Raw genomic sequence first — 25,765 nt, 5'->3', positions numbered from 1 at the left:
TAAATCTCATATTTACGTCAGCAGTTGATATACATTTTCCCCATTTTTTCTTTATTTTTTTTGTATAAAAGTGCAAAGAAACCACATTTATCATTTTGTGACCAAAAAATAAAAGGCATCACAATATCTTTAGAGTGTAAGATAAAAAGACCACACCTGCTTATCTACTGAAACAGCAGGGTGACTTCACTACTATCCTGCCCATTATAAAAAACTTTTTGCAGCACATTTCGCAAGAGGAATGTATTACAGCAACTTTTCATTGGTCGATCAAGACAAGACTCCGCCCACTAAATCCGTTTGCTGGACGCCTATTGGTCAATTCCCCCCGACTGTGCTACGTCACACAGGCGCTAGAAACCCCACCAGCAAGTAGTGATGATGTTGTGGTTGTCCATGCCGCCGAAACCGCTCTGAATGTTGTCCTTGTGCGGAAACCTGCCCGTGTGAGAGAGCTCACCACGCATGGAGTTGAAGCCAGACCGCGCGGTGGCAACACTGGAGATGTCGCAGAGCAAAAGCAAAAACGACGAGCCCTTTATGAGCAGCGATGATGAATACTACGAGAGCCTGCCGCCGCATGTGTCCGTGTCGACCCACATGACAGCCGGAGCCGTGGCAGGCGTCCTGGAGCACACGGTCATGTACCCCGTGGACTCTGTCAAGGTCTGTAGCTGCACTTCACGGCTGCTTTTCCTCCCGAACTCATTCACAAATCCACTTTAAAGCCCTTTCTTCACAGATAAGTGTGCTGCTGCGTGCTAACAGAGCTTCAAGCCTGAATCGACGCAGAGCCTACGCCGTAACCTACGCCGTAACCTACGCCGTAGGCTCTGCGTATGTGTAACGCGGAACCATAAATCAGCCCTATGCGCATCGTTAGTTAGCCTCTGTTAGCTCATCCAGCGACCTGAAGAAACTAGTTCAACAAGCTGCCAAGGTCAGAAATTGTAAAAAAAAATATTAAAAAAATACAGCTTTCTACGCAGAAAAGAGCAAAAAATATATAAATATAAAAAAAATACAGCTTTCTACCCAGAACAGAGCAATTTGAACTTTTAGCTGCTTCCCTCTTAGATTAAACTATTAACTTTGCTTAAACGCCCATTTTAAATCTTAAGTTACGAAAGAGATATTACCAAGATAATAACTATGTTGGCGTCATTTATTTTTTAGCTTGTTTTTTTTTTTTTTTTTTTGGAACTTAATTTTTATTTAGTTTTCAACAACAATACACCACATACATTTTCTTCTTTCTTTTTCAGCTGCATACAACATTTGTACACATTATACTCAGTACTCGAGTTGTAAAAACAATCAGGGGGGATGGTGGATTTTATCATATGGGGACAGATAATTTGTGCTGATTACAAATAATATAATATATTACAAATAATAGCACTGACCAAAACACCTGCAGAAATACTGCAGGAATGACATAGCAGCAGTTAAATGCAGCCTTCTGTAAGCTTTAAATATCCACTGGGCTTACATCAAATACATCAAAACACAAAAATAAAAAACAGTTTTCTGAACTTATCAATATGACTCTGTCCTTCACAGGATAGGTAAAATGGATCACTGCAAAAACTCAAAATCTTAACAAGAATATTTGTCTTATTTCTAGTTAAAATGTCTCATTTTAGTAAAAAAATCTCATTACACTTAAAACAAGACTCATCACTGGAAAAAACAACAATTTTCACCTGTTTCAAGTAGATTTTCACTTGAAATAAGTAGAAAAATCTGCCAGTGGAACAAGATTTTTTTGCTTGTAATTAGAAGATAAGTCTTGTCCCACTGGCAGATTTTCTACTTATTTCAAGCGAAAATCTACCTGAAACAGGAGAAAATTGTCAAATAAGTTATTTTTCTGGTGTTATTTTTCTGGTGATGACTCTAAATGTTGAAATAGCAGTAAAACCACATTCATTGATGAAATGACATAAGGGATGGAAAGGGGGGGGATGGCAGTTTTACAGGGGGGATGATTTTGACCGTTTTTATTTCAGGAGGGATGCCATCCCCCCTCATCCCCCCTCAACTCCAGTACTGATTATACTTAAGTATTAAGCAAATAACACAAGTAAAAACAACAACACAATTATTCACTCCAAAATATACATACAGGGCTCCAGACTGCGACCAAATGCTCGCATTTTGCGACCAAAATTTGAGTATGTGCGACTGAATTTCATGTCCACTCGCACACGTGCGACCAGTAAATTTGCCAGCGTTACACCAACGCCGTAGGCTCTGCGTTGGTGTAACGCGGAACCATAAATCAGCCGTTAGACTATCCAATTAAATCATGTTGGACATTAAACTGACGCTGTTGTAAACCAATAAAGCTGCCAGAGCCTTGGTATTATCCAATCAGAAACAGGAGGGCGGGTTCGCCCCCGTCCCTCAGGGAAGACGACTTGTCAGAGACTGGGGGACCAGCAGTCACGTCATTTAATTCACACATGCGTGTGGTGTGAAACTATCAAACAATGAACACGGCGTCAAAGAGCAGCGGTAGCGTTAACAAAGCGCTGGTTTTTAAAACTTGAACTAAATTAAGTTTTCTTTTGAAAAAATGCTGAAAAAAGAGCCGGGGAACCTGCGCTTCTTTCCCCCGCCCGCCCCCGCTGCCCTCGTGAAGAAAACAAACGTCGAAGCGGCCGCCTGAGAAACCAGCGCAGAAAATACAGAACCAAAGTTTACTCCGTACAGACGGCGGGCTGAGCAGGACTGTTAATGCTGGAAATTACTTGCTGTTTGAGACTGTGTTTATGCTGCCATGTGCGTCAATCTCCGCTCACACAGACAACCAGCTGCGTTAAGAAACAGACCCCGCTCTCGCGCTCCACGTGAGGAGAGCGCGTCGTACTGTAATACAAAATTATGATTATTACACCTACAGACTTCGCCGTTAAAGTAAATGATCTTTTTTCGCATGTATCTTTTCGTGTCCTGTCAACTGTGTGCGGGCAAAACTTGCAGATCATTGAATCGCCAGGCACGTTACACACAGACAAGGACACACCCATACACACACATACACACTCATACACACCTCCACCCGTGCACAACCAGTGTTCAGTGTTTTGGATATTTCAGCTTAAATTTCAAAATGTTATATAAGTTCAATGAAGTTCGTAGCTTGTTTGTTTTTTTCTGTTATTGGACACACAGTTTGTCATGACATACCTGAAAAATCCCTGATGCTTCATGGCAAGCTGTGTGTGTGGTGACAGAATAAATTAGACAAGCTAAAATTATTTGTTTACTGCATGAGCTGTTGATATTTCCTTCTTTTTGCACTTTAAATGGATATTGAAAGACCCATTTGAGTTATTTATTTTTTAGTTATTTCACAATAATTATTGTGAAATTATTATTTCACTAGTTATTTTACAGTCGTATAATTCAGGCAACAGCTCAAAAAACATTTTTAATAACACTAACCCACATTAATATCGGATCGAATCAAATGGTGATAAAAAACAGAAAACAGAAGGGCTAATACAGCATTTAACTTTTTTACTTGAAACCTTTGGGAAACGACCGCACGGCAAAAAAGGGGCCATTCTTAAAGTGTGGTGCAGCGCATAGATGGAGGGGGAATATGAACTGGCCTTAAAAAATGTTTTCAGTCAAAAATATTTTTTTTGCTTTAATCCCTGAATTCATTAATCTATTATGAAATATGTATTACTAATACACTGAAATGTAGTAGAAATGTAAAAATTTGGTTAGCGTGTCGATAAACGATGTGCGCTCCTAAAATTTCTGATTGTGCCCCTAAAAATTTTCAGTTAGGGGCTACTGTGCTCCTAGTGAAAAAAGTTAGTCTGGAGCCCTGACATATATAATAACAAACTCATAAATTAAAAAAAAAAATAGTAAAGTCAATACTAATAATTGTGCACTCCAAGGTACAACGTTGTGTATAGAAAAGCAGGCACCATATTTACTCTAGGAAAAATTGGCATGCGTATAAAATATGTGTATAGAGGGAATTCAGTAAGAATTAGGCAGGAGGGCCGAGCAACATTGGGTAATAGACCTCATTGTATTAATAAAGCTATAACAGGGCTCCACTGCTTAATAAAGGTGGGTTTTTGGAGCCTTAATGTGTAGGTGATTTGCTCCATTTGATAGAGATCCCATACTTTTTGGATCCATATATTGTATGTGAGAGGGTCTGGTTTCAGCCATCTGATAGTTATGCACTTCAAGGCTGGAGTAAATAATATACTTAAAAGGTATTTCTTGGCCCTCCCGTCCAGGCTTTTGGGTATTACTCCCAGCAGTGCCACTGTGGGGTCTTGTGGAATATCCTGTTGAAAAACCTCTTTGAGGGCATCAAATACCTCTCTCCAGAATACACTTAATTTAGGACATAATTTTTAGCTCGTTTTATTAAACAAGTTTAAATAATATTCTGTTTTCCCCATAAATTTGGGTTTATCATGTTTTTGTTTTGTTTCCCCCCTGTTACGGACAGTTAACGAGAAGTACGTTGTTTAATTATGACAAGGACGTCCCTATGTATTTGAAGTGAAAACAACATATTGCACATATGCTGTAAATAATGACTTGTAGTGCTAAACTCGGCAGTACATTTACAAGGAACACGTACATTGCCACATGCTCTCAGTAATAATCTGATTTTAAACCCATCCTTTTGGGGTATAAGCATAATTTACTCATTATTTGACTCTGAAGACTAAAAGTCAGAAAATATATTCTTTGTCTGATGTGTTTCAGTCCATTTATGATGACTTAAATCGTCCTTATTGTAATGCACACAGTAAATACCCCTACAACAAAATCAGAAACACACACACTACAAATATAAACCATGGGTTTTAATGTAAATCCATGTGTTTTAATGTAAATACTGGGTTTTTAAAAACCAGTATTTACATTAACTGAAGATGGGCCACTAGTTTTTGTGCTTGTGTGACAACAAATAAATGAATATTTGATAACTTGCTTAGGCATTTAATAGTCAACAAATACTAAAACTGATCAATCACTGGATATTAAGTGATAAATTGCCATCAGCTTTTGAATCGGTCATAACTTCATGAGTCTGTCCCTTTGAACGAGGACCTTAGGTTTAAATGAACTCTTGTATCATAAAATGTATACTGCATTTGAAGATGTTTCTTTGCTCTTTTTTGACATTGTGATGGATTTTTTCTTGGCATTTTATTGATCAGCTGACAATTTTCAATAATAAATAAATAAGTGTTTGTCAAATAACATGTTAGGGTTATTCATTCAAAATGTACTACTTTTTAAATCTTTCAGCCAATATCTGTTGGCCAAGTGTTATCCCTTTTTCCTTTTCTTTTTTTCTTCTAATGAATTGGCATCAGCCACAGAAAAACTTATATTATTTGATCACTAGATAAAATGTACACAAAATAAAACAGGACAAAAGAACCCTACAAGCAAAAAGACAATATTTAGCATGACTTCTCTCATAAGTAAGCACATCTTTCACTTACCGGTAGTTTAAGGAGATAGTTGCATACTGATATTTGAAATTGTATTAATGAAATTAGAGAACTGGACTCCTGTATTTTCTGTTTGTTTGTTAGACATGTTATACATCTCTTTTTAAAATGTAACCTCTCCAGTAATGTATTGCACAGAGGAGATGGTGACATACTTGGTTATGTTGTGTCATTTTTCATCACTGCCTGCTCAGTTTTGATCTGTACTTGGCCATTTGCGGTGCACATGTATCGTCGTCAACACTGCACTTCCATCTACCCTGCTGAACTGAGCGATTACAGCATTTCTACCCACCCACGTTTTTTTTTTTTCTTTGCATGATACTATGTGAAAAATAGAAAATTGTAATGATATTTGAGAATAGTGGACACCACGTATGCAGATACATCTAATATCAATGGGTTGCTCTGTGTTACTGATATGAGTTGGGCCTTTATACAAATGCCTGCCTGAGGTCACAAAGTTCAGTCATAGGAAGGCCTGTATCATTTCTTTTTTGGGGTAGTAGCCAAATCGAAACATCATTTGTTCACTGCGATCTCCTGGGTTAAGTCTGGTGGGAGGTCGGTGTTCTGTAATTGAATGACTCACTGTTCAATTTTGAGCATGGTGTCTGGGACATAAATGGCAAACTGATGGATTTGAGTGTGAACTTTGCTCCTGCATTCCTTCTCTCTCTTCTGCTCGGGCTTTGTTCTCTAACAGTGTTGCATTGTTTTGGTAAATTTGACATTTTGGCTCTGCTTTAAAAATCTTTGTGTTGTGTAAACATGATTATTCGTATGATATAAAAGGAAAGTAATTTCTTCCTCTTTGCCCTTTTGTCATCGTCTTGACGTATTTTTCCATTAACCCATGAGCCTTTTTTTTTCTTTTTTAAGCCCAAACCACTGTTGTCATTTCCTCTTGGGATTTACAAGATTTGCAAACAACTTACAGACACAAATGTGGCACACATTTAGTCTAATCACTGTGTTTAGGTACTTCTTAATTTCAACTGATTTAAATTGATGAAAGAATGAACCCTAATCTTGATTTTTGTCCCTTTTACTCTGACAAGTGCAGCAGAGAGATGTTTTGTTTCTAACCAATATAAACACAGGACAGGTATAGTCCAACATGACATGTATTATGTTTTATTTTAAATGTCAGAGTCCAGTAACTGTCCACTTGGTGAATGTCTCAATCATCCTGTGAGACCAGGACTCAGGGAGTAGCCTAAGTTGGTGCTAGGAGTGGTTTCTTATCACTAATACACACATTTGGAATCGGCCTTATGCAGTAGAGGGTGTGTATATGCAAGTGCCTGTCTGTAGTATTGATTAGTTAACAGTCATTGCACCAGAAGTGGTAAAGTTAAAGTGATAAGACATACGTGTGAAGTCACAAGTTGAAATACTTCTTTTCCATGTTGTAATGGCTTATACGGAGTACTGGTCTGACACATATTTACTACTAATCTGTAGTATATGTACTATACTTTATTAGGGCCTTGTTAAAATTAAACTCATTCTAAAGTACAAATCAACACATGCTAACAATAATATCCATATGATTTTGTTTTATATTTACTACATCAATCATGATGAATTAACATTGAATAAATAATATATATTAAATAAAGATATCCAGGAATTAAACAAAATTATTTTAGATAAAAACACAATTATAATATAGACATTTGAACTTCTTAAAGCTAGTTGCCTGCCCTTTTTATAAGCTTGCATTAAATATGTTTAATCATCATCGTCTTAAACTGTTTGGAAAGAGCAGTTCCTGAGAAGCCTTTCCAGTCCACGAAAAAAAATCGAGCTCCAGATGTTTATTTAAGTAGAAATATCCAACGTTTTTATCACCTAGCTGGAGCTGTGATCCAGGACGATTTAATACTACAGTTTTGTTTATATTTCTTGACTTTGGGGAAATTTCTCACATCTCCTGAAAACAAACTCCAGAGTTTTCTGCCGGCTGAATAAACGTATGTTTTTTTTCAAATAACAACTCTTTTAAATCGTGAAACAGGTTTGGTCCTGTTACTTTTAGAAACATTCGTGCTACCATGTCACAGTTGTCCTGGTGGGACTTCCCAGTTTAAGATGACGCCATGTTGCAAGCATAACGCGAATGCCAGATAGCTGGCCAAGTCCAACAACTCATGTGCCACCAGTTCTCTTCCTGTCAGCTCAAAATAGGAAGTTGCAAGGCAGTATTGTGTATTTTCATATGCTGGCCTTAAAAACTGGGAAGAAGACTAGGGATTGTGAAAATTACACTGTGGTGGATGTTGCATTGATAGTGCACAGCAGTTGAAAGATTAATGCGTAGTTGTTGGTTACTGTTTTGATTTTTGTGAAATTGTAGCTAAAAATTCAAAGAGACAAGTTGTCAGGTGCCAATGGTGCTTTGTCTGTGGCATTAATGAAACATAAATAATATATTTACAGCAAAAACATGCCCCTGTTCCAGTTATATCCATCATAGATCTTATGTACATGTGAACCAAAGATGTATGGAAATGTTTCTGCATTAAAGAAAACAATGTGACATAAACGGAGTCTCATAAGCTGTAAAGAAAAAACGGAACTAAAAAAACACAAAACAGAACAGATTCTGCCAAGTTTCATGTGCCCTAAGTTCCCAAATCTGGGACTAACGGAAATGTAATAGATATTTCATTGTCAAACCAAAGGAAGGAAACGCAGGCAAATATGCTGAGGAAGATAGACTTGGTCTGTCTCCTGAGCCAGTCCCAGATCTCCTCGCAAATAAAAACATACTTTGTGTTGTCCAGATAACTTGGCATGGTACAGTAAAACAAAGAGCTGCCACAGTCTCTCACACCAGCCTGAGAGACTAACATCCGTCAGATGAGAACCTTTTACCAGAACAAGAGGCCATCATTACAGTATAACAAGGCATTGTGATTCTGACTTAAGAGATCACCATGTGCCCACTTAATGCACTAATGCTGAGCTCTCTCAACAGGATAGTGTAAATGTTATCAAATCTAACAAAACTGGAACAAACGATGGTGATGCTTGAGATAAGATTTTATTTTTGTTTCAGACGAGGATGCAGAGCTTGCAGCCAGACCCTAATGCACAGTACAAGGGTGTGTATGAGGCTCTGAAGAGGATCGTCCGAACAGAGGGAATCTTCAGACCGCTGAGGGGCCTCAACATCACGATGCTGGGAGCGGGGCCCGCGCATGCGCTCTACTTTGCCTGCTATGAACGGGTGAAGCGTTTGCTGAGTGACAGAATTCAGAGCGGAGGCAACAGCCATATAGCCAACGGTATGAGCCTCCACATCTCAGCATGAATCTTTTGAAAGTCATAAAACTGCTTTTACAGTAGACTAAACAATCTAGTCTGGAGGAGTGTATTTATGATAATTCACATTAGTGCTGGGCGGTATGACCAAAAATTTATATCACGGTATTTTTCAAAATTATATCGGTTTCACGGTATATCACGGTATTTTTTTTTTTCATGCACAACTGGGTGCTAATCATTCTAATGATTTGGAAAGGAATTGCTGCAGTAAATTGGCTTAGAATGGCCTATTTTACTGTCATGAGGAGGAAATATTGTAGAAAAACATTAATGTCCACACTAGTATAAATAAATTTTATTTAGGCATGCTTTTCAAAGAAAAAAATCTTTTACAAAATTACAAGGTAGAAAATATTTATTGAACATAAAAAACTGAACATTTTTTCATTTCCCAGCATTATGTTGTTTTGGTTCCACCTCCTGGTGAATGTTAGGTAAAATTCTTATGTGGTTACTTTTTGGTTGGCCAACGATTTATGTTTGTGGTGCGCAACCGTTACAGGAGCGGCCAGTCTATTTCCTTATATTACAACGCCGTTATTAATTGTTAGTTTTTTTTCCCACTTATTCCACCGAACACCGAAAGTGTTTTTTTGCCATTTTCGGCCGAAAAATTTCGGTTACCGAACAATCGGTGCATCACTACTGCTAAACAGTCCCCTCACAAACAGTGTCCAGCGGCGCTACGTTCCGCCGCGCGGCGTTCCCAACGTTGTGTACGCTACTGTACATTCTCACCGGTATTACGGTATATGAAAAATTCATACCATAAGAAAAATAAACACCGGTATTCGGTATGAACCGCCCGGTATACCGCCCAGCACTAATTCACATCCCATTAACAGTGACCAAATCCCAAACATGAATAATGCAGTCTGGTTTTGACATCGTAATCTTGTGTGTTTTTATGTTTCCTTGTTCCTTGGGGGAAAAATGTTAATTTATCACAGCCTCTCCTAAATGTGTTCCTCAAATGTGTAAGAAATTAAGTTGTTACAGCTTCATGCTCACTAAGATTTGTTTTTGTTTTAACAGGTGTGGCAGGTAGTGTAGCCACTGTTCTTCATGATGCAGTCATGAATCCAGCTGATGGTAAGAAAATGCATATAATAATCTTAAATGTCAACTGATTGAAAATGTAAATGGAAAAGCATACATGTACTCAATAATTACATTGTTTGAACCCTTTTTCGTAAACACTTACTTTAGGAAGACTTTATAGGAAGCACAAGCCCCCAGTGATAAAACAAAAATGAAAAATACCCCAATTGCTGACGTACAAGTAATAAAACCTGACAACAAAGAAAACTGAGTTCCTGTCTAATTTCTAGATAACCTAATTATGTTAAGATAATTTTGAAGTTATCTGTGAACGTCAGAACTTTGTCAGCTACGGACATGCGTACTGTCTCCCATGTGGTGCTTTTGTGAAAACACAGAAAAGTCTTCAGGATATACAGTATGAGCCATAAACCCAGATTCAGTTACCGTGGCAGTCCTCTCAATCCTCTCGACGCGATGTCACCGAGAGTGGATTTCTAGTCCAGTCTAATTGTGTGAAACAGGGTTGAGTGCTCCAGACTCGTATGCAGTACAAAGAACTAGAATCAAATGATAAGCATGGTGGTGGTGATAGGGAATTTTTAATGAGAAATTAGTCTGTAAAAATGGAAATAAATAAAACAAGATATGATGTATGAAGTGTATGGATTAATTTAAAGCTGATTTTATTGTAATAGTTGTGATATAATGAATTTAGAGAATAGAGATATACTTTATCATGTGCCCTGTGTTGAAATCATCATTTATATTTTATTGTTATTTGTTTTCACCCTTGTGCAAACCTCTCTGAAATGGTAAAGGGTGCTTTTAATATTGCAAATGATAGATCATGATTTTAACCTCGGGTAAATTAATGAATGCCTCTGTGTGCATTATATTATGACAACTTTAATAAAATTTGATTAAAAAAATCCTTCACATTTCATTTACATCAATTTTTACTACTCAGTTTTTTTTTTTTTGTTTTTATTCACATTTTCATTCATCTGTCCATCCAGCTGTTCATTTTCTGATGCTTATCCATGGCTAGGTTGAGAGTACAACAGGAGATCTCCAGTCCTCTCTTCCTGGGCCATATCCTCCAGGTCTCCTGGGGATATTGAGGTGTTTCCGGTTCAGCCCAAAGATACAAACTCAACAGTGAGTCGTGGGCCTGACCAAGACATCCACCTGTTGCAACGTGCCATAAATATCTATAAAGGCATCATAACTAGATACACAAAGCACCTGAATGGGCTTCTTTCGATATGATTGAGAGCTGACTCTTCTGAGTCGCTCCCTGATGATTCATCTCATCAGGCAGCTGAGTCATCACCGAACCCCATTCATAAAATGAGATTTATGTTTCCATGCAGCAATTATTCACATAGCGTACATGTTATTACACGTTACTTCAATGCATGAAGCGTGAATTACCTATAAGGGTTGGTCGAACTACCCTTTTAAAGGAAGCTCATTTTGTACCCCATTTTATTCAATTTGGTCACAGTTGGAACTTGTAGCCAGAATAGCATAAAGGCTGGTACGCCATGCCCCTCTAGGACATGCTGTCCTAAACTTTTCTTCATGGCGACAAAACACACAAAGATTCGGTTAAGCAAACCCGCATGCACCTTCCATTAACCTCGCTGGGGTACAGAACACGTCCGGTGTTATACCATACCAGCTGCATTGCTCATCCCAAATCTGAGGTTTGTCTGTCAGCTTGAATCCTGTCTCCGGTGCCCTGGTATATACTTTCTGCACCTGTGTGGCATCCTTCCCTGCTACCTGACCCAACTGACCACCAGGTGCTGATCAGTTGACAGTTCAGCTCCTCTGTTCACCCAAGTATCCAACATGCAGGGTTACGGCTCTGATGGTTTCATTACAAAATCAGCCTTCAACTCTGACCTTGGGAGAACTGATGTCAAGAGCAATTATAGGGTCTCTTTAACAGAATATCTTTAGTTTAAACTTGAAGAGAAACTTAATGAATATTGGGAGGAAATTATTATTTTTTTTATTACAAGAACAAGATAATTTTCTTCAGTTTAGATGGAACAGATATGTTGGCATAAACTGGGACAGAACTACGAGAAGAAAATTAACCTTTTTAACAATGGTAGAGGTGGCGCTGTGATGACATGGTGCTGCCCATGTGCAAGAATCTAAATGGTCAGTTGTTAGTTTTTTATAGGAGGAAATACCTTACTGTTCAGAATGGAAGCAATGTAGTTATTGAGTAATGACAGATTTGAATTATTAGATCTTAATTTGGCATTGTGCGTTCTCCTCTGTTGTACATACTGTATACAAATGACTGCTGTAGCACTTTTGAAAACTGTCATATACTGAAGTTTGCAGATGACACTGTTATAGTGAGCCTGCTGAATAGTACTGAGATTTCACATGGTCCTGTGTTTGAATACTTTTTAAAATGGTGTGAGGAACCTTTTTTATCTTTGAATATCTTAAAGACAAAGGATATGTTTATCGATTTTAGACGCGTGCAGCCCTCTCCTGTAAGTAAAGTGATTGAGGGTGAAGAAGTTGAAATTGTTGAGTCTTATAAATATTTAGGCACTATTATTGACAACAAACTGTCATTTGGAAAAAATTCAGACTCAATATATAAGAAAAGCCAGCAGCGCCTTTTTTGTCTTCGGAAACGTTCTAAATTCCAGGTTGATTCTTCCCTGATGACTATGTTTTATCGTTCTTTCAACGAATCATATACCTCAATAAGGTTGTCAGCCTAAGCAGTAAAATCATTGGGTCGGCTCAACAAACTTTACAAGAACTTTATAAAAAACAGCTGATCAAGAAGGCCAACTCCATGTTGTCTGATTGCTCACATCCCTTACACAAACAGTTTCAGTTCCTACCATCAGGTACACTGCTTAGACTCCCTTTTGCAAAGACTAACAGATACAAATACTCCTTTTGTACCCTCCACTATTGTTCTTTTAAATGCTGGAAGGAAAAGTTAGTGTGTGAAAAAGCCTTCCCTCTTAAGCTTAGGACTACACTACGATGTGTAACCTATTGTAACTTATTATGTATATTTTATGTATATTTAACATTGTGTGCTTCTCCTGTCGCGAAACTAATCGCCCCCTTGGGGACAAATAAAGTAATTGATTGATTGATTGATTGTGCAGCAGTGTTCTTGCTTCTGTTGCATAGTGTATAACACTGTAGTTGTTAGCAAACGAACCTGCTAGCGAGCATTATCTATGTTGTAACTCTACATTCTTGTTAACCATTCGTAGTGCTGTAAATGTGTGTTAGCGTATGCTTGGACTAGTCTCAAGGTCCCAACTGTTTATTCCTGTTTAATTAAAGTCTCCTTCAAATGATAGCCGCTGGAAAATTGTCCAGCTGCGTTCAAGAGTACTGTTCTTTCTTCTCACATATCATACGTCTGCGTCTTTGAGTCATTTATTATAATGATCATTGAAAATGGCCTTAGTTTAATTTAAAAAACAATTTGAAATCATTTATCTCTATAACATAACATTGTGTCTTAATTGCCTTTCTGATTTCATGCCACTAGAGACGATTTTTGCATTGGAATTGTATGGAATGGATATAATATACACTAACTCTGTCTCTGTTTTCCTTTCATTGCTCAGTGGTGAAGCAGCGGATGCAAATGTACAATTCTCCATACCGAGGACTTTTGGACTGTATTCGAACAATAACTCGGACAGAAGGTGTGGGAGCCTTCTACCGCAGCTACAGCACACAACTGACCATGAACATTCCCTTTCAAGCCGTTCATTTCATCACGTATGAACTGATGCAGGAACAGCTGAATCCCCACAGGCATTACAACCCTAGCAGCCACATAGTGTCAGGAGCAGCGGCGGGTGCCGTTTCCGCTGCCATAACTACTCCCCTCGACGTCTGTAAAACGCTGCTCAACACACAGGAGAATGTAGCGCTAAGCTCCGTGAACATCAGCGGTCACTTATCGGGAATGGCCAATGCCTTCAGGACGGTGTACCGGCTCGGTGGTTTCCCGGCCTTTTTCAAAGGGGTCCAAGCTCGGGTTATATACCAGATGCCTTCAACGGCCATAGCCTGGTCAGTGTATGAGTTTTTCAAATATTTTCTGACAAAGCAGAATGCGGAACAAGAGGCGAGATCTGAGCCGCGGTAATGAGAAGTGTGTTGGATCTGAACATACTTTGTCTTTTTTAGAAGTGTCAAGAAAACGGCGTCTGTTATTTTATCATAAGGAAATCACCAAATGGAGGAATGCCAGAGAATTGCCACTTCTCATTCTTCATACATTGAGCAGATTTGGGTGTTTTTGAGTTAGGATGATGTCACACAATCGTTTTATGCAACAAAGAGGACCATTCTTAAAAAGACTGATGATTAGAAGAGTGGTATCTTTTTCTCCTTACACTCCACAACCACATTAGCTGCAGTTTTTCCAAACTCTTACATGTGGGGATCACGTGATCAAGTCGTCTCAAAGAATGTTTATAGTTCTAAATATCAGAACTTTTTATTTATTTTGGTAGCTTTCAGAAGGCTGTATTTTATGGATGCAGAAAAACCACAGTGCTGTTTGTTTTGTTCCATTGTGTGTGTATATGAAAAACTATTACAACAGATTGTTTATTTCCTTTTCTCTGCGGATGGGACAGTTGGGTTTTCCAAGTGCCTCATAATTATCAAACAGTGCTTCTCCCTCTTGTTTTTATTTTCTCCACTTTTCTTGACATAGGAAACCTGTCCATATATTATATATTGGAGATTTAAGGTTGTATCCAAAAACAAAATGATAAAAAAAGTTCAGCCATAGGATGAAATGATATTGGAATTAAATATTTCAGTTGTTTATAGTCTTAATTGGCCATATCTGTCAAATTTTAACATTATTGACTGGATAGTATTTTCTGTATAGTTTTTGAATTATTTTAGACACAATGGTTAGTGTGTCAAGTACTGAATATCATTTTATGTTCTCATGTGTAGGTCATAGTGGTCCAGTTATTCAGCTTGTTAAAGTGAAATACTACAACGCTCCTGAATCACGCACAAAAATGGTCTGACCTGAAAGGCAAAAACAAACAACAAAAACTGCTACAGAGTGGGCAGCTTATTTATATTTATTCATGACATGATATGTAATTTTACAGTGGCTATTTTATCGTAACCTCTTCAGGTGGGTCCAACTGTGGAACAGAAAACCTGTTACTTGGGAGGATGGCAGAGTGTCAAATTCTGCGACTTTGGTCTGATGTTTGGCTTTTGCAAGGCCCTTTTATCGTGTGTCATAGTGGCCTTAAACGCTTTAGATTGAATGCAAAATGGATATTTGTTGGCTAATACTGATGCTGTAGATGTGATATAAAATGTACCATCACCATTGACATGACTTCTAAACTGAGCAATAATGCTGTTCATACTTTGTTACCATGAGGCCAGTACAAGCTTCACCCAATTACATTTTTGTATTTTCTCGCATCCTGTTGTAGTTACACATTTCCTGTGTGCTTTCTGCTTTCTTCTGCCTATTGTCTATTTTTGATGCAGTAGACGGGACATTTTGCCAGATATTGATGTAATCCAGAGAGCAGTCAGATTCTTTTTTTTTTTTTTTTTTTTTAACCCCCCTTCCTGCGAGGGAGTTTGTTAGATTCCAGTGGTCTTATAAACACTACAAAGATATGTCCTGTTTGCACAGTTGGGAAAATATTAACAAACCAAAGAGGTCCATTGGGTTCTAATTTTTTAATCAGTTTGATGTTACAGTGAGGAACTTGATTGAATTTTAAAGCAACCCCCTCCCCCACACCTGCACACTCGGATGCACATCCCCTGAAAGTGGCGTTAACTCTTGGTAAAAGATGTAAAATATTCAAAAATTCTTCTTTAGCCAAATATATTGAAAATCTCTAAACGAGTCTGAAGAAAACAGCTTCAAGTAAAAATGGATTTCTTTTTTTTTAAGCCATCCTACCATACTTGCAGTTTTTACTGCATGCACGCTTCAATTTAAATTTTTCTGGTATTGATCAATAAAAATCAGTTTCTATATTAGCTTCAAAGTCATAAGTAATACTTGGAACATATATTCACATTTTATGATTGATGGTATTTTATCTGGGACATTTCATAATGTTTGTATGTTTTATGCACAGTTGATTGAAATGGGAATTGGGGTGACTTTTTTTTCTGACTGCCGCCAACAGGACAGGAATACTTGGAAGTTTTACAATGCAAACAATGAATGATTGTGAAAATACTGCTACAGTATATAACACTGGAGCTGAAATAAACATGGAGATGAGGAATGCTGAGTGTTTGTGTTCTTGTTTCGGAGCTAAACTTGTATTTGCTTTGTTAGTCTATTTTGAATTTTTGAGAATGGGGAAGAATGTTTTTTCTTTCAGTGTCAAATTACAATCTCCAAATATTTAAAAAAGTAAGGGACTTTTAGCTGTAATGATTTCCTTTTGACATGTTGAAATACAGCATTACTGAAAAATATTAAACATACCTTTTGTACATTGTTACCTTTTTAAAATGTTCAGTATGTGAGTCTACTGAAGTTACCAAATTCGGTTACTTACCCTGTAAAGGGCTTTAGAAAAAAAGACATCTGGGATTAGTGGTTACCAATGGTTCATATTCAACATGAGCTGTGGATTTGAAAAGGAACAGTTTTAAAAAGCACGTGTTCAGCATTTGCTGCGCAGCTCCAACAGAGGGCAGCATTATACTATACAAAGTTTTGCACAAACCTCGTGCCATAATATGAGTACGACCTTTCATGTGTTTGGATCAGTCCTCAGATACAATATGATAAAATAATCAAAGCACCACTTCTAAATCTGCTATATTCAGTAGATTTTTTAGAGTTTGGGGTGTGCACGAGTCCATTATTTAGCAAAGAATGATAATTTAAGAATAGTATATTCCTAATACAAAAAATAAATTCCCTCCATCCATCCATCTATTTTGTGCTGCTTATCGCGGGGGCAGCAGTCTCAGCAGAGAGGACCAGATTTCTTTCACCCTAGATATCTTCTCCAGCTCTTCTGAGGGGAGTCCGAGACGCTCCCCGGCCAGCCGAGAGTCTAGTCTCTCCAGCGTGTCCTGGGTCTTCCCCGGGGTCTCCTCCCGGTGGGACACGCCTGGAACACCTCCCTAGGGAGGCATCCAGGATACAGATGCCCAAGCCACCTCAGCTGACATCTGTATAAATTCCCTATTTTACATTAATCTCTAGTAAATTGAATGCAGAAGAGTATGAGATGACAACCCACAGTATCTCCACCTGCAGGTTAAGTAGTTTCCAATAGAAAAAATTTGATATAATCTTCAAAAAGCGCAATATTTTATATCATTTTATAAATTGTTGCAGCTTCAGTTACTTAAAAACAACACCAAACAACAAAAAGTGTCTTCAGGGCCTATTAAGGTATGTGGCAAAGTTAAAGGCATGACTCAAAAATCTGAATGACCCGTATAGCTGGAGTCGGCCTCCAAAATAACTCGCAATGTTTTCTTTTGTGTTTGAGGTTGTCTTGTCTACTGTAGTGTAATCGACCACCACCACTAGCAAAGGCACTCTATGGAAATGTCCCTGTGAGAAAGTGAGCAACCCCTCCCCTTCTCACCATCACTGGACTCTTTTTTTTAATGTGTGTGGCAGAGTGGAGGATTGGGCGTGGTCTGCGGGGGAGCAGCACACAGGTGTGCCTGGTTCTGCTGATTGTGGCACACCTGTGTCCAATCAACCTCTCCACCCGGCCTGGGTTTATAAACAGCAGCTGCATACCAGAAGGGGGTCTGCTGAATGGAGGAAGCTTGTTGAGAGGCTATGCCCCATTGTGCCATTTTTTTAGACTACTGATTTTGCCCTTTGCCTGTATGTCTTTGTGCTTTTTTTTTACATAAAATAAAAAGCCTTATTTTTTTGGCATTCTACTCTCTGCGAGGGTTTTTTACACCTCATCACCCAGGTCCAGTTTTGCCTTGTCCCCTTGTACGTGGGGAGGCCGCTCTGGTTCCTCACAGTCCCACTTAAGATCAAAAGAGGGCGCCAAAGCTCAAGAAAGTCCATGTATCAATTCCTAGTGTTAGAGTACTGCATCTTTTTGCCGAAGGCTTTATAACTTTGCAAACCTCTTATTTGTGCTAAAAGCTGAATGAAGGTTAAATAAAAACCCAGGCTTTCAGCAGCCCATGCATCACCCAACGACTCTCGCAATGTTGGAGGATTAGCAACAGTGACTTTTATTGACAAGAATTAAAAATAGTGTGACGGAAATGTCTTAAAGGGGACATATTATGGCATTTAATGTATATTTTAAACAGGCCTTGAATGTCTTAAAAACAATCTAAAGCTTGTTTATTCTACATAAATCAGAAATTCAGCCTGTGGGCCATGTCTATAGTTTTACCGCTTCTAAAGCCTTTTTCTGTGCTCCATTCTAAGGGAAGGGGGGCTACGATAATGAGGCTCTGCGCTGATTGGCTGCTTGAATGACGTGTAGCAGGGGAGGAGACAAAGCGTCGCTCCGGGCAGAAGAGCAGCGGCTGCGTAGCAAAGCGTGTCCACGGTTCTGCGTTAAATTGACGCGTACCCTACGCCGTAGGCTCTGCGTTGGTGTAACGCGGAACCATAAATCAGCCTTTAGTCACCTCGTCTTCACACTAATTCACACAGGAAGATTGAATTTAATTCTAAACAGTTACACCACCGTTATTTACTCCAATTCCTCATCATTTCACTTCTTATGTTACAAGACAAATGAATCATGTTAACTGTAAAGAAATCACAACACTGAATTTTCACAAATGGCAACTTTATTGTTAAAATATATAAATAAAATGTATGCACTATTGCTGGCTCAAGGAAGGACCGTGCGTCTTCTGAATGTTTCGTTGAAGCTTCAGGTGCATTGCTTGGCAGATCTGAAACCACAGAAGAAAAATGTATTACGGTACTGAACCGCCGGCTCCCCCGGAGCCCCCAGGTTCGGAACTCCGGGTTCGGAGCTCCGAACCCGGGGCTCCTCGACGGTCCGGTCCGTCAGCAGCTCCGGTCCTCCGGAGCTAAGCGAAATACTTAGCCCATGCAAAGATCATACAAATACAAATAACATTAAAAAAAAGGAACTTACCACTAACTCGTGTGCAGTTGCCGGGTCCGTGCTGTGGGATCTGATCCTTTTATGAGGGTAAATGTCGATGCAAAACCTCATTTCTACTCTCCCTCGCTGTTCAAACAGCCACCGCTTGTAAACAATGGCGGACGCTCCGGCCGGCTGAGCTGGTTGTGGGCGTGGTTTCAGCATCGGAGGAGACCGAGGGCGTGGTTTGCATTTTGGTGACGTAAAGAAAATGCACAAATCTAAATGGCCCGTAGAAACCACATGATACTGGGGGATTCAGTCGGGCGGGGGGGGAACAGACCTTGCAGATTTTCATGGGATATCATCTTTTCTGTGTTGGCAGGGTGAGGGGAGACCCCTTTATATATGTTAAAACAAGAAAGAACGTGTTTTTCATAATAGGTCCCCTTTAAGTAGACTGTTTAGTTGCATACTAGAAATTTTCTAGAAGTATCAAACTATCCAGATATTTCTTGCATTGACTGCAGATTGTGTAACTGTTTGGATCCTGTATCTAGCAGTAAAGTATGACATGTCATAAATGGCCTTTTAAAGATCGTGCATCATCACAGTGTGGGTGCACAGGGACACAACATTGTAACAAATCTGGTCAAGACCTTCACTTGAGCGGTTCTAAAGAAAATCAGTTCAATATTTTATTTTATTTATTTTAAGTTTTGTTCATGCATTGTACCGGTACTCCTTTATGCTTACGGGAACATCTTGGATTAAAGACAAAAAGACAGCATCACACTTACTTACCAATAGGTTATCGGTTGACCTTTTTCTTTTCCCAACAATCCAACATATCACACTGTAGATTTCAATATTGGTGATATTTATGTGAGAATCTATAATTTGTCTACAGCACATTGAATATTTTAATATGGTAGAAAGAAAGAAAGAATGCAAGAAAGCAAGAGAAAGGAAAAACGCTCATGTGATTTTTATGACACAAACAATGCAGCGCTTTATTCCAAAGCTACATGTCTCTGGACACGTACACTCATGCTACCCTGAAGTGTTTGGTTTTCGCCCTCGTCCATGAGTAGGTTGTTTATCTGAAGCACACAATGAACGCTCATCTCATCTATGTCCTCCATCCTTGTCATATGTTTCTGTAATCATTTTAATCTGCAGTAAACTGTCTTACCACTTTATATCTTTATCTTAGAGATAAAAACACAGGAAAATTACCTTTCTCTCCTGGTCTGCATGTCTTCCCCCACTCTCTTTTTTTCCCCTCCCTCTCACACACACAAAGATACTGTTTGTGGCAACAATCAATTTTACCCATCGGATAAGTAAGATGCTGTGCAGTGTATCTGTTGATGGGAGAAGAAAGGCAGCTGCTCCGCTGGGCCCGTAACATGGCGGATCCAGTTACACTAACCAAGGAAGTTTTTCGAGCATTCCCATGGGAAGATCAGACCTTATCAACTCCAACAAATTTGTCAGACAGTCACGGCATATTTGAGAACTGACAAAGGCTGTCTTTGTGGTCAGGGTTGCTTTTTCCTCATCTGTTAAGCAGATCTGCTTGTTTTTTAAAGCATCATCGGCCACCTTGAAGAGAAAACCGTGACTCGCTACATAACCGTGCTCTTCTTAACATATTTTCTATGAGACCACGACAAAATAAATTGGTTATTAAAAGATTAAGGAAGACTTGTCATTGTACTTGAAACCCCTTAATCCCCATTTATTCTTCAAATGCAAAAATGATAAAGAGATGATGTCATGACCTGTTCCATGCAGCTTTTTATCACTTTCCTGCCAAATCCAGTTAACCCAGGTAGCCTATAGACAGTTTTACGGAAACTCCCCAAACTTGAAGATTGAACGTGAAGGAAACAGACAAAAAGATGTTGTTTTAAGTCTCCTGTGTTTGGGAATAAATGTACCGTGTCCTTTTAAACCTGCGGAAGTGCAGGTCTTACAATGGGACGTACAATGATAATAGTTCTCCTAACCTTCAGCTTCACCCTTCCACAAGTTCCCTTATCTGATCAGCTTCTTCATATACAGCCTGAGAGACACAGAGAGATACAGTCAGACTTTCAGTGCCGTCAAAACAGATGCTATCCGGCCTCTTCATGTCTAATTACCTGTTTACTCTGAGGGCTTAGTGAATAGTTCAGGCGCTGCAGTTGTTGATAAGAACTCTCTTTAGTTTAACCCAATTTAAATCAACAAAAGGTGAGATTCGGGCTTGATTAGGCACCAGCAGAGTGCAGTTAACGTTCTGTGAGTTTGACAAGCTGCCATTGTAATGTAACATAACTTACTGTATGTTGATGCTTGGTAGCGATTCAGCTGCATCATGTATGACGTTAAAAGTGATGAGCTATATGACAGATCTACACAAAATGATTGATGAATTGTTTTTAACAGGAATAAAAACAATAAAATAATCTGTTGTCACATGTTGCAGCAGGCACTTCATAAAGTCAGACAGATTAGTAGCATGAAAGCTCTCAAATCTCCCTCTATCATTCCATTAGCCCTCTGCTCACACTTTGGTTATGTTGCGACAAACATGCCCTTCTCAAATATGTATAACCCTAAATCCTGCCATCTTATCAGCACTGTTCTGAATCAGCCCTGCACATCAGTCTTCATGAAGCTGCACCCACGTCTTCACCCACAACACCGATCTTCACCCTTTACATTAATACTTCAGCTATAAATAGCTGGTTTTGTATAGATTAGACAACATATGTTTTGTACTTTGTAAATTATGTCCCTTCATAAAACATGAATGACAGCAGAAGATATGGTTTTCATCTGTCTCTAACAGGAGCCTCTTTAGGAAATCTTTCACTCTTATATTAGTTGATAGGCATTTTAGCTGGAGGATAAATAGAATGGAACCAAGGCAACCTTTGCCTTTTTACATATTTGACCCTATACCATGATATCTAAATATTCTAGTGGGAAAAACTATTCAAGTCACTAAAGCTTTGAACCAGAGGTTTTCATTCAGGACAGGCAACTGTGTGTGGTCATGGATTTGACATATCGATTTGTATATGACTTGTATGTTCTTATAGCCATGTGACAATGACAGAGATGCTTGTAGAGAAAGTCCTTTTTATACACTTTTTGTACACATACAGACTTAAAACGAGCTTGGTTTGTCCGTAGAAACTAAATGCTAACATTAACAGCAGTTTTACTGCAAACACGTATTTGGTTTTAACTCAAAACTGCTTCAACTCACATAGTTTTGATCCCAGATGAAAGTTTACACTCCTTCCTTCCTATCTAATAAACCAAGTGTTGTTTCAACACTGTGATGTGCCTTTAAAAGATGGCTAGAAAACTTCTACCAGTGTAATTATTCAAGATATCATTCCAGTAGACTGAAGCTATACGTTTACATCAAGTTAACAGGAAAAGATTAATTTATTTCTCTTAAGTTCTTGGTGGCAATTTTACATCGCACCCTGGAATGTAAATATTATCAGGTTCTTTAATATATGCTCTGTAACTAGAATTTTTCATGGTGTTGCCCTTTCTCTTTGCTCAAGTTGTTGAGGATACACAATTTTTCGTGCTTTTAGTTTTTTAAAAGGTGGAGTAAATAGAGATGATTTGACTCAAACACAGGGATTTAATGTACAGATTCTGAAATAAAAACAGACACTTTGAAATATGACATTTCTGTAAAGCATTTCATACTATTAACTAAGAAACCTCATGTCAGCAACCAGCACACTGCAGATTAAGTGAGAGTTAGTGCACCTACAGGACAATGTGTAACAGCAGACAATGTCGTACATTTGAAAAATGGATATTATCAGTAATGGATTACATATCTTTTGGGTGGCAACTGCAGGTCAGTTGCAGGACATGTGACGTCTGACAGTAGAGATGAAGAAAAAAACACTGGGACATACCATACGATCAATACAAGCAATACAAGCAGACTTTAAAGTAGAGTGGTCTTTCTTAATAGTATATAGCCTAAAGAAAAAAAAGCAATGTCAATGTGAATTAAAAAGTGACGAACCTCCGTACAGTACTACCTTTTGATTAAAATCTCTGCGTCGCAAAGCCTGTATCATCTTAGCAAGCAGGTTCAGTTTCTGTATCTGCTTTGCTTTGCTGTCACCTAAGAATAATGAGGTGAGCACATGATGGCTCTTTGGCTTCATTTCTCAGTGGCATAAGCGAGACTGGCATCTTCTTATCACCCATATCTCCCACCACACGCTCTGTCACTGATTTAAACTTAGATGCACGTAAACCAGCTTCAAATCTTGTGCTTAAGGTTTGACCTTGTGTTTGGCGTGAATATTTAGATGTTTTTTTTCTGGGGACTTGTGTCGTCCTACACAGTAAGACATCACGTCTGGTTTCATACATTTACTTTTCTCATGATGTAATCTTTTGAAAAGTGAATAGCTGTTTATCTCTGTGTAATCAGATCAGTAGTTCTTTAAAGGAATCACGTCTCATTCTTTCGCCCCCACTGACAACATCATACCTATCTCAGTGCAGTCATCGAGTTTAACTTCACGCTGATACCGTAGTTTAAATGTTTCCAGTGAAACCCCCAAAGTGTCAGAAGGGATTGTTGCTGTCACACAAATTCCACCAAAGTTGTTTGGACACAGTTTAAGTTAAAATGTACGTGTTTTAAATTTTCTTGAATCTACTTTCATGTAACTTAACTGTGTTATACAACAAATTGCATTATTGTATTTTTTTCAAACATCATTTATATAGATCACATGTTCTGGAACACATTTTTTGCACAAAGATATAAGGAACAGTTAATTGTATAAAAAATAATTTATTAATGAATGAGTCAAAAATTCTACAACTTGATTCAATGATGACATATTTCACTGTACAAATCCATGTCATGTCCATACAGCATGTAGAGGGATTTTTAGGATACTTTTGTAGGCAAAAACAGTCAGCCCGTTGAAGTTGAAATGGGAGTGTGCAGCAAATTCTGAATTTGTTTCAATTAACAAAGAATCAACTTTTAAGGCAAACACAGAACCTAAAATTGAGACATACTAAGCACTGATTTATTAGTCTAAGTCATCACTTATTTTCACCACATCTTTGGGCCCCAGGCACCGGTGTAGTCCCACAGGTAGGGTCCATATTGATAGGCTTTGCAGAAGGAAGTAATTAGTGATGATCTGACCAAATCCTCTCCCAGTCCCAGTCCATCTGATTTGTACACGTCCTTACAGAAATCTGATGCCTGCTGCTTTCGTTTTGTTTTGTACCTCCGGTTCTGAAACCAAATTTTCACCTGGGTCTCTGTGAGTCTTAAGGAGCTGGCAAGGTGAGCCCTCTCTGGGGCGGACAGGTATTTTTGGTGATTAAATTTCTTCTCCAGTTCAAGCACCTGGAGATGTGTGAACGCAGCTCTGGAGCGCTTCTGTTTCCCCGCAGAGGAGAGACTTGACTCTGGGGAGCTGGAGCACGATGTGGCCAGAGAATCTGTACAGCAGAAACAGGACAAACGTGTCTGATCATCAGTCTTGTCATTCATAAAATTTATCAGAAGGGCACCACTTTGAAAGATATTTTCAAAATAATAAAAAATTAATACAATTAAACAAGTTTAAAACCACAAATATACATTGTAACTAAAAATGCATAATTTTCCACATTAGAGAGTCAAAGATAGATAAATTAAACATGAATGTCTTTCCTCAACATTCCTGGTTCTCCTGGCTTTCAGAAACTCACCTGTTGGCACTCCAAATGCAGATTTCTGAGGACAGAGATGTGCTGACCAGTTTTCAGATCCCTCCTTCCACTGTGAACATCTGTCTGTCTTCGGCGTGCAGTATTTGCCATTAATTCTTGTGTTGTCCTTATTGGAAAGAATGTCCTCGATGAGGAAGGATGTCACAGGTTTGACCGTGTCAGACATTTCCATCCAGTGTTTCAGGAGCTGGAGGCCTCTCGCTGTCTGAAAGCTGCAGTGTGTTTGTGGCTGCGTGTGTCCTCGCACACTCATGAGACCTGAATTTATGTTAGTGGAGGGGCGGGTTCACCCAGACTGAGGTGAGGAGGCGGGACAACTCTGCTCAACTCACTCTTCACTGGTCTTGAGATCAGCTTGATGGGAGGTCAAAATTTAATGTGGAGATGAAATGTTTTTGTTTTTGTTTTGTTTTTTTTGCTTACATCATCTTACTGACGAGTGGGGGGAAAAATCCAAAACACAAATATAGGAGTTTGCTCTTTCATATGTTGGCTATTGGATGTTTGTTCAAAGAAGTGCAGATTTTAGATTAATTTTTTATAGAAAAAAAACTAAATGAAAAAAATACAATTAAAATATATACTGGATTTTGCATTTTTCAAAATTGTTAAGTTATAGATATATGTTATATAAATTATTTGTTTGGGAAGTTCCATGGAGACGTATCTACTATGTAATTTACAGTGCATGCTTATTAAGGCTATTAAACTATTAAAACTATTATTCAAATATTGTTCTCTTTGTTTGTCTTTCATTTGTTCGCTGAATTTATTTTTACAACTCTGCGTTTCTTGAAAATTGTTCAAATCAGTTATTTTTTCTGCCTGTTTAAGACCTTTAATTGTAATATGATGCCAATATTCTATTCTATTCTATACATTTAAACTCTGAAAGAAAACTCCATTAATTAACCTGGGTTTATCCCAACACCACATACACTGTATATTTCTAGAATGAATGCAATTTGGCTATTTTGTGTACAT

The 25,765-nt window shown here is 38.5% G+C and overlaps 2 protein-coding genes across 2 annotated transcripts; one reads left to right on the top strand and one right to left on the bottom strand.

Moving 5' to 3' along the window:
- The first annotated feature begins 382 nt into the window (after positions 1-382).
- Positions 383-16,343, top strand: slc25a37 (solute carrier family 25 member 37). Its single transcript, XM_061728922.1, has 4 exons — positions 383-666; positions 8,584-8,812; positions 9,888-9,944; positions 13,532-16,343. Exons 1-4 carry the CDS (start codon positions 466-468, stop codon positions 14,059-14,061), a joined length of 1,017 nt encoding a protein of 338 aa, XP_061584906.1. The 5' UTR covers positions 383-465; the 3' UTR covers positions 14,062-16,343.
- Positions 16,344-23,820: 7,477 nt separating this feature from the next.
- Positions 23,821-25,030, bottom strand: nkx3-1 (NK3 homeobox 1). Its single transcript, XM_061729942.1, has 2 exons — positions 24,761-25,030; positions 23,821-24,508 (listed from the first exon to the last, which is right to left on the bottom strand). The coding sequence occupies exons 1-2, from the start codon at positions 24,951-24,953 to the stop codon at positions 24,111-24,113; spliced, it is 591 nt and encodes a 196-aa protein (XP_061585926.1). The 5' UTR covers positions 24,954-25,030; the 3' UTR covers positions 23,821-24,110.
- Positions 25,031-25,765: the final 735 nt, after the last annotated feature.

This window comes from Cololabis saira, chromosome 9 (genome assembly GCF_033807715.1).
Source record: "Cololabis saira isolate AMF1-May2022 chromosome 9, fColSai1.1, whole genome shotgun sequence".
In the NCBI taxonomy this organism is placed as follows: Eukaryota; Metazoa; Chordata; class Actinopteri; order Beloniformes; family Belonidae; genus Cololabis; species Cololabis saira.
This window is presented reverse-complemented; position numbering and strand designations above follow the sequence as displayed.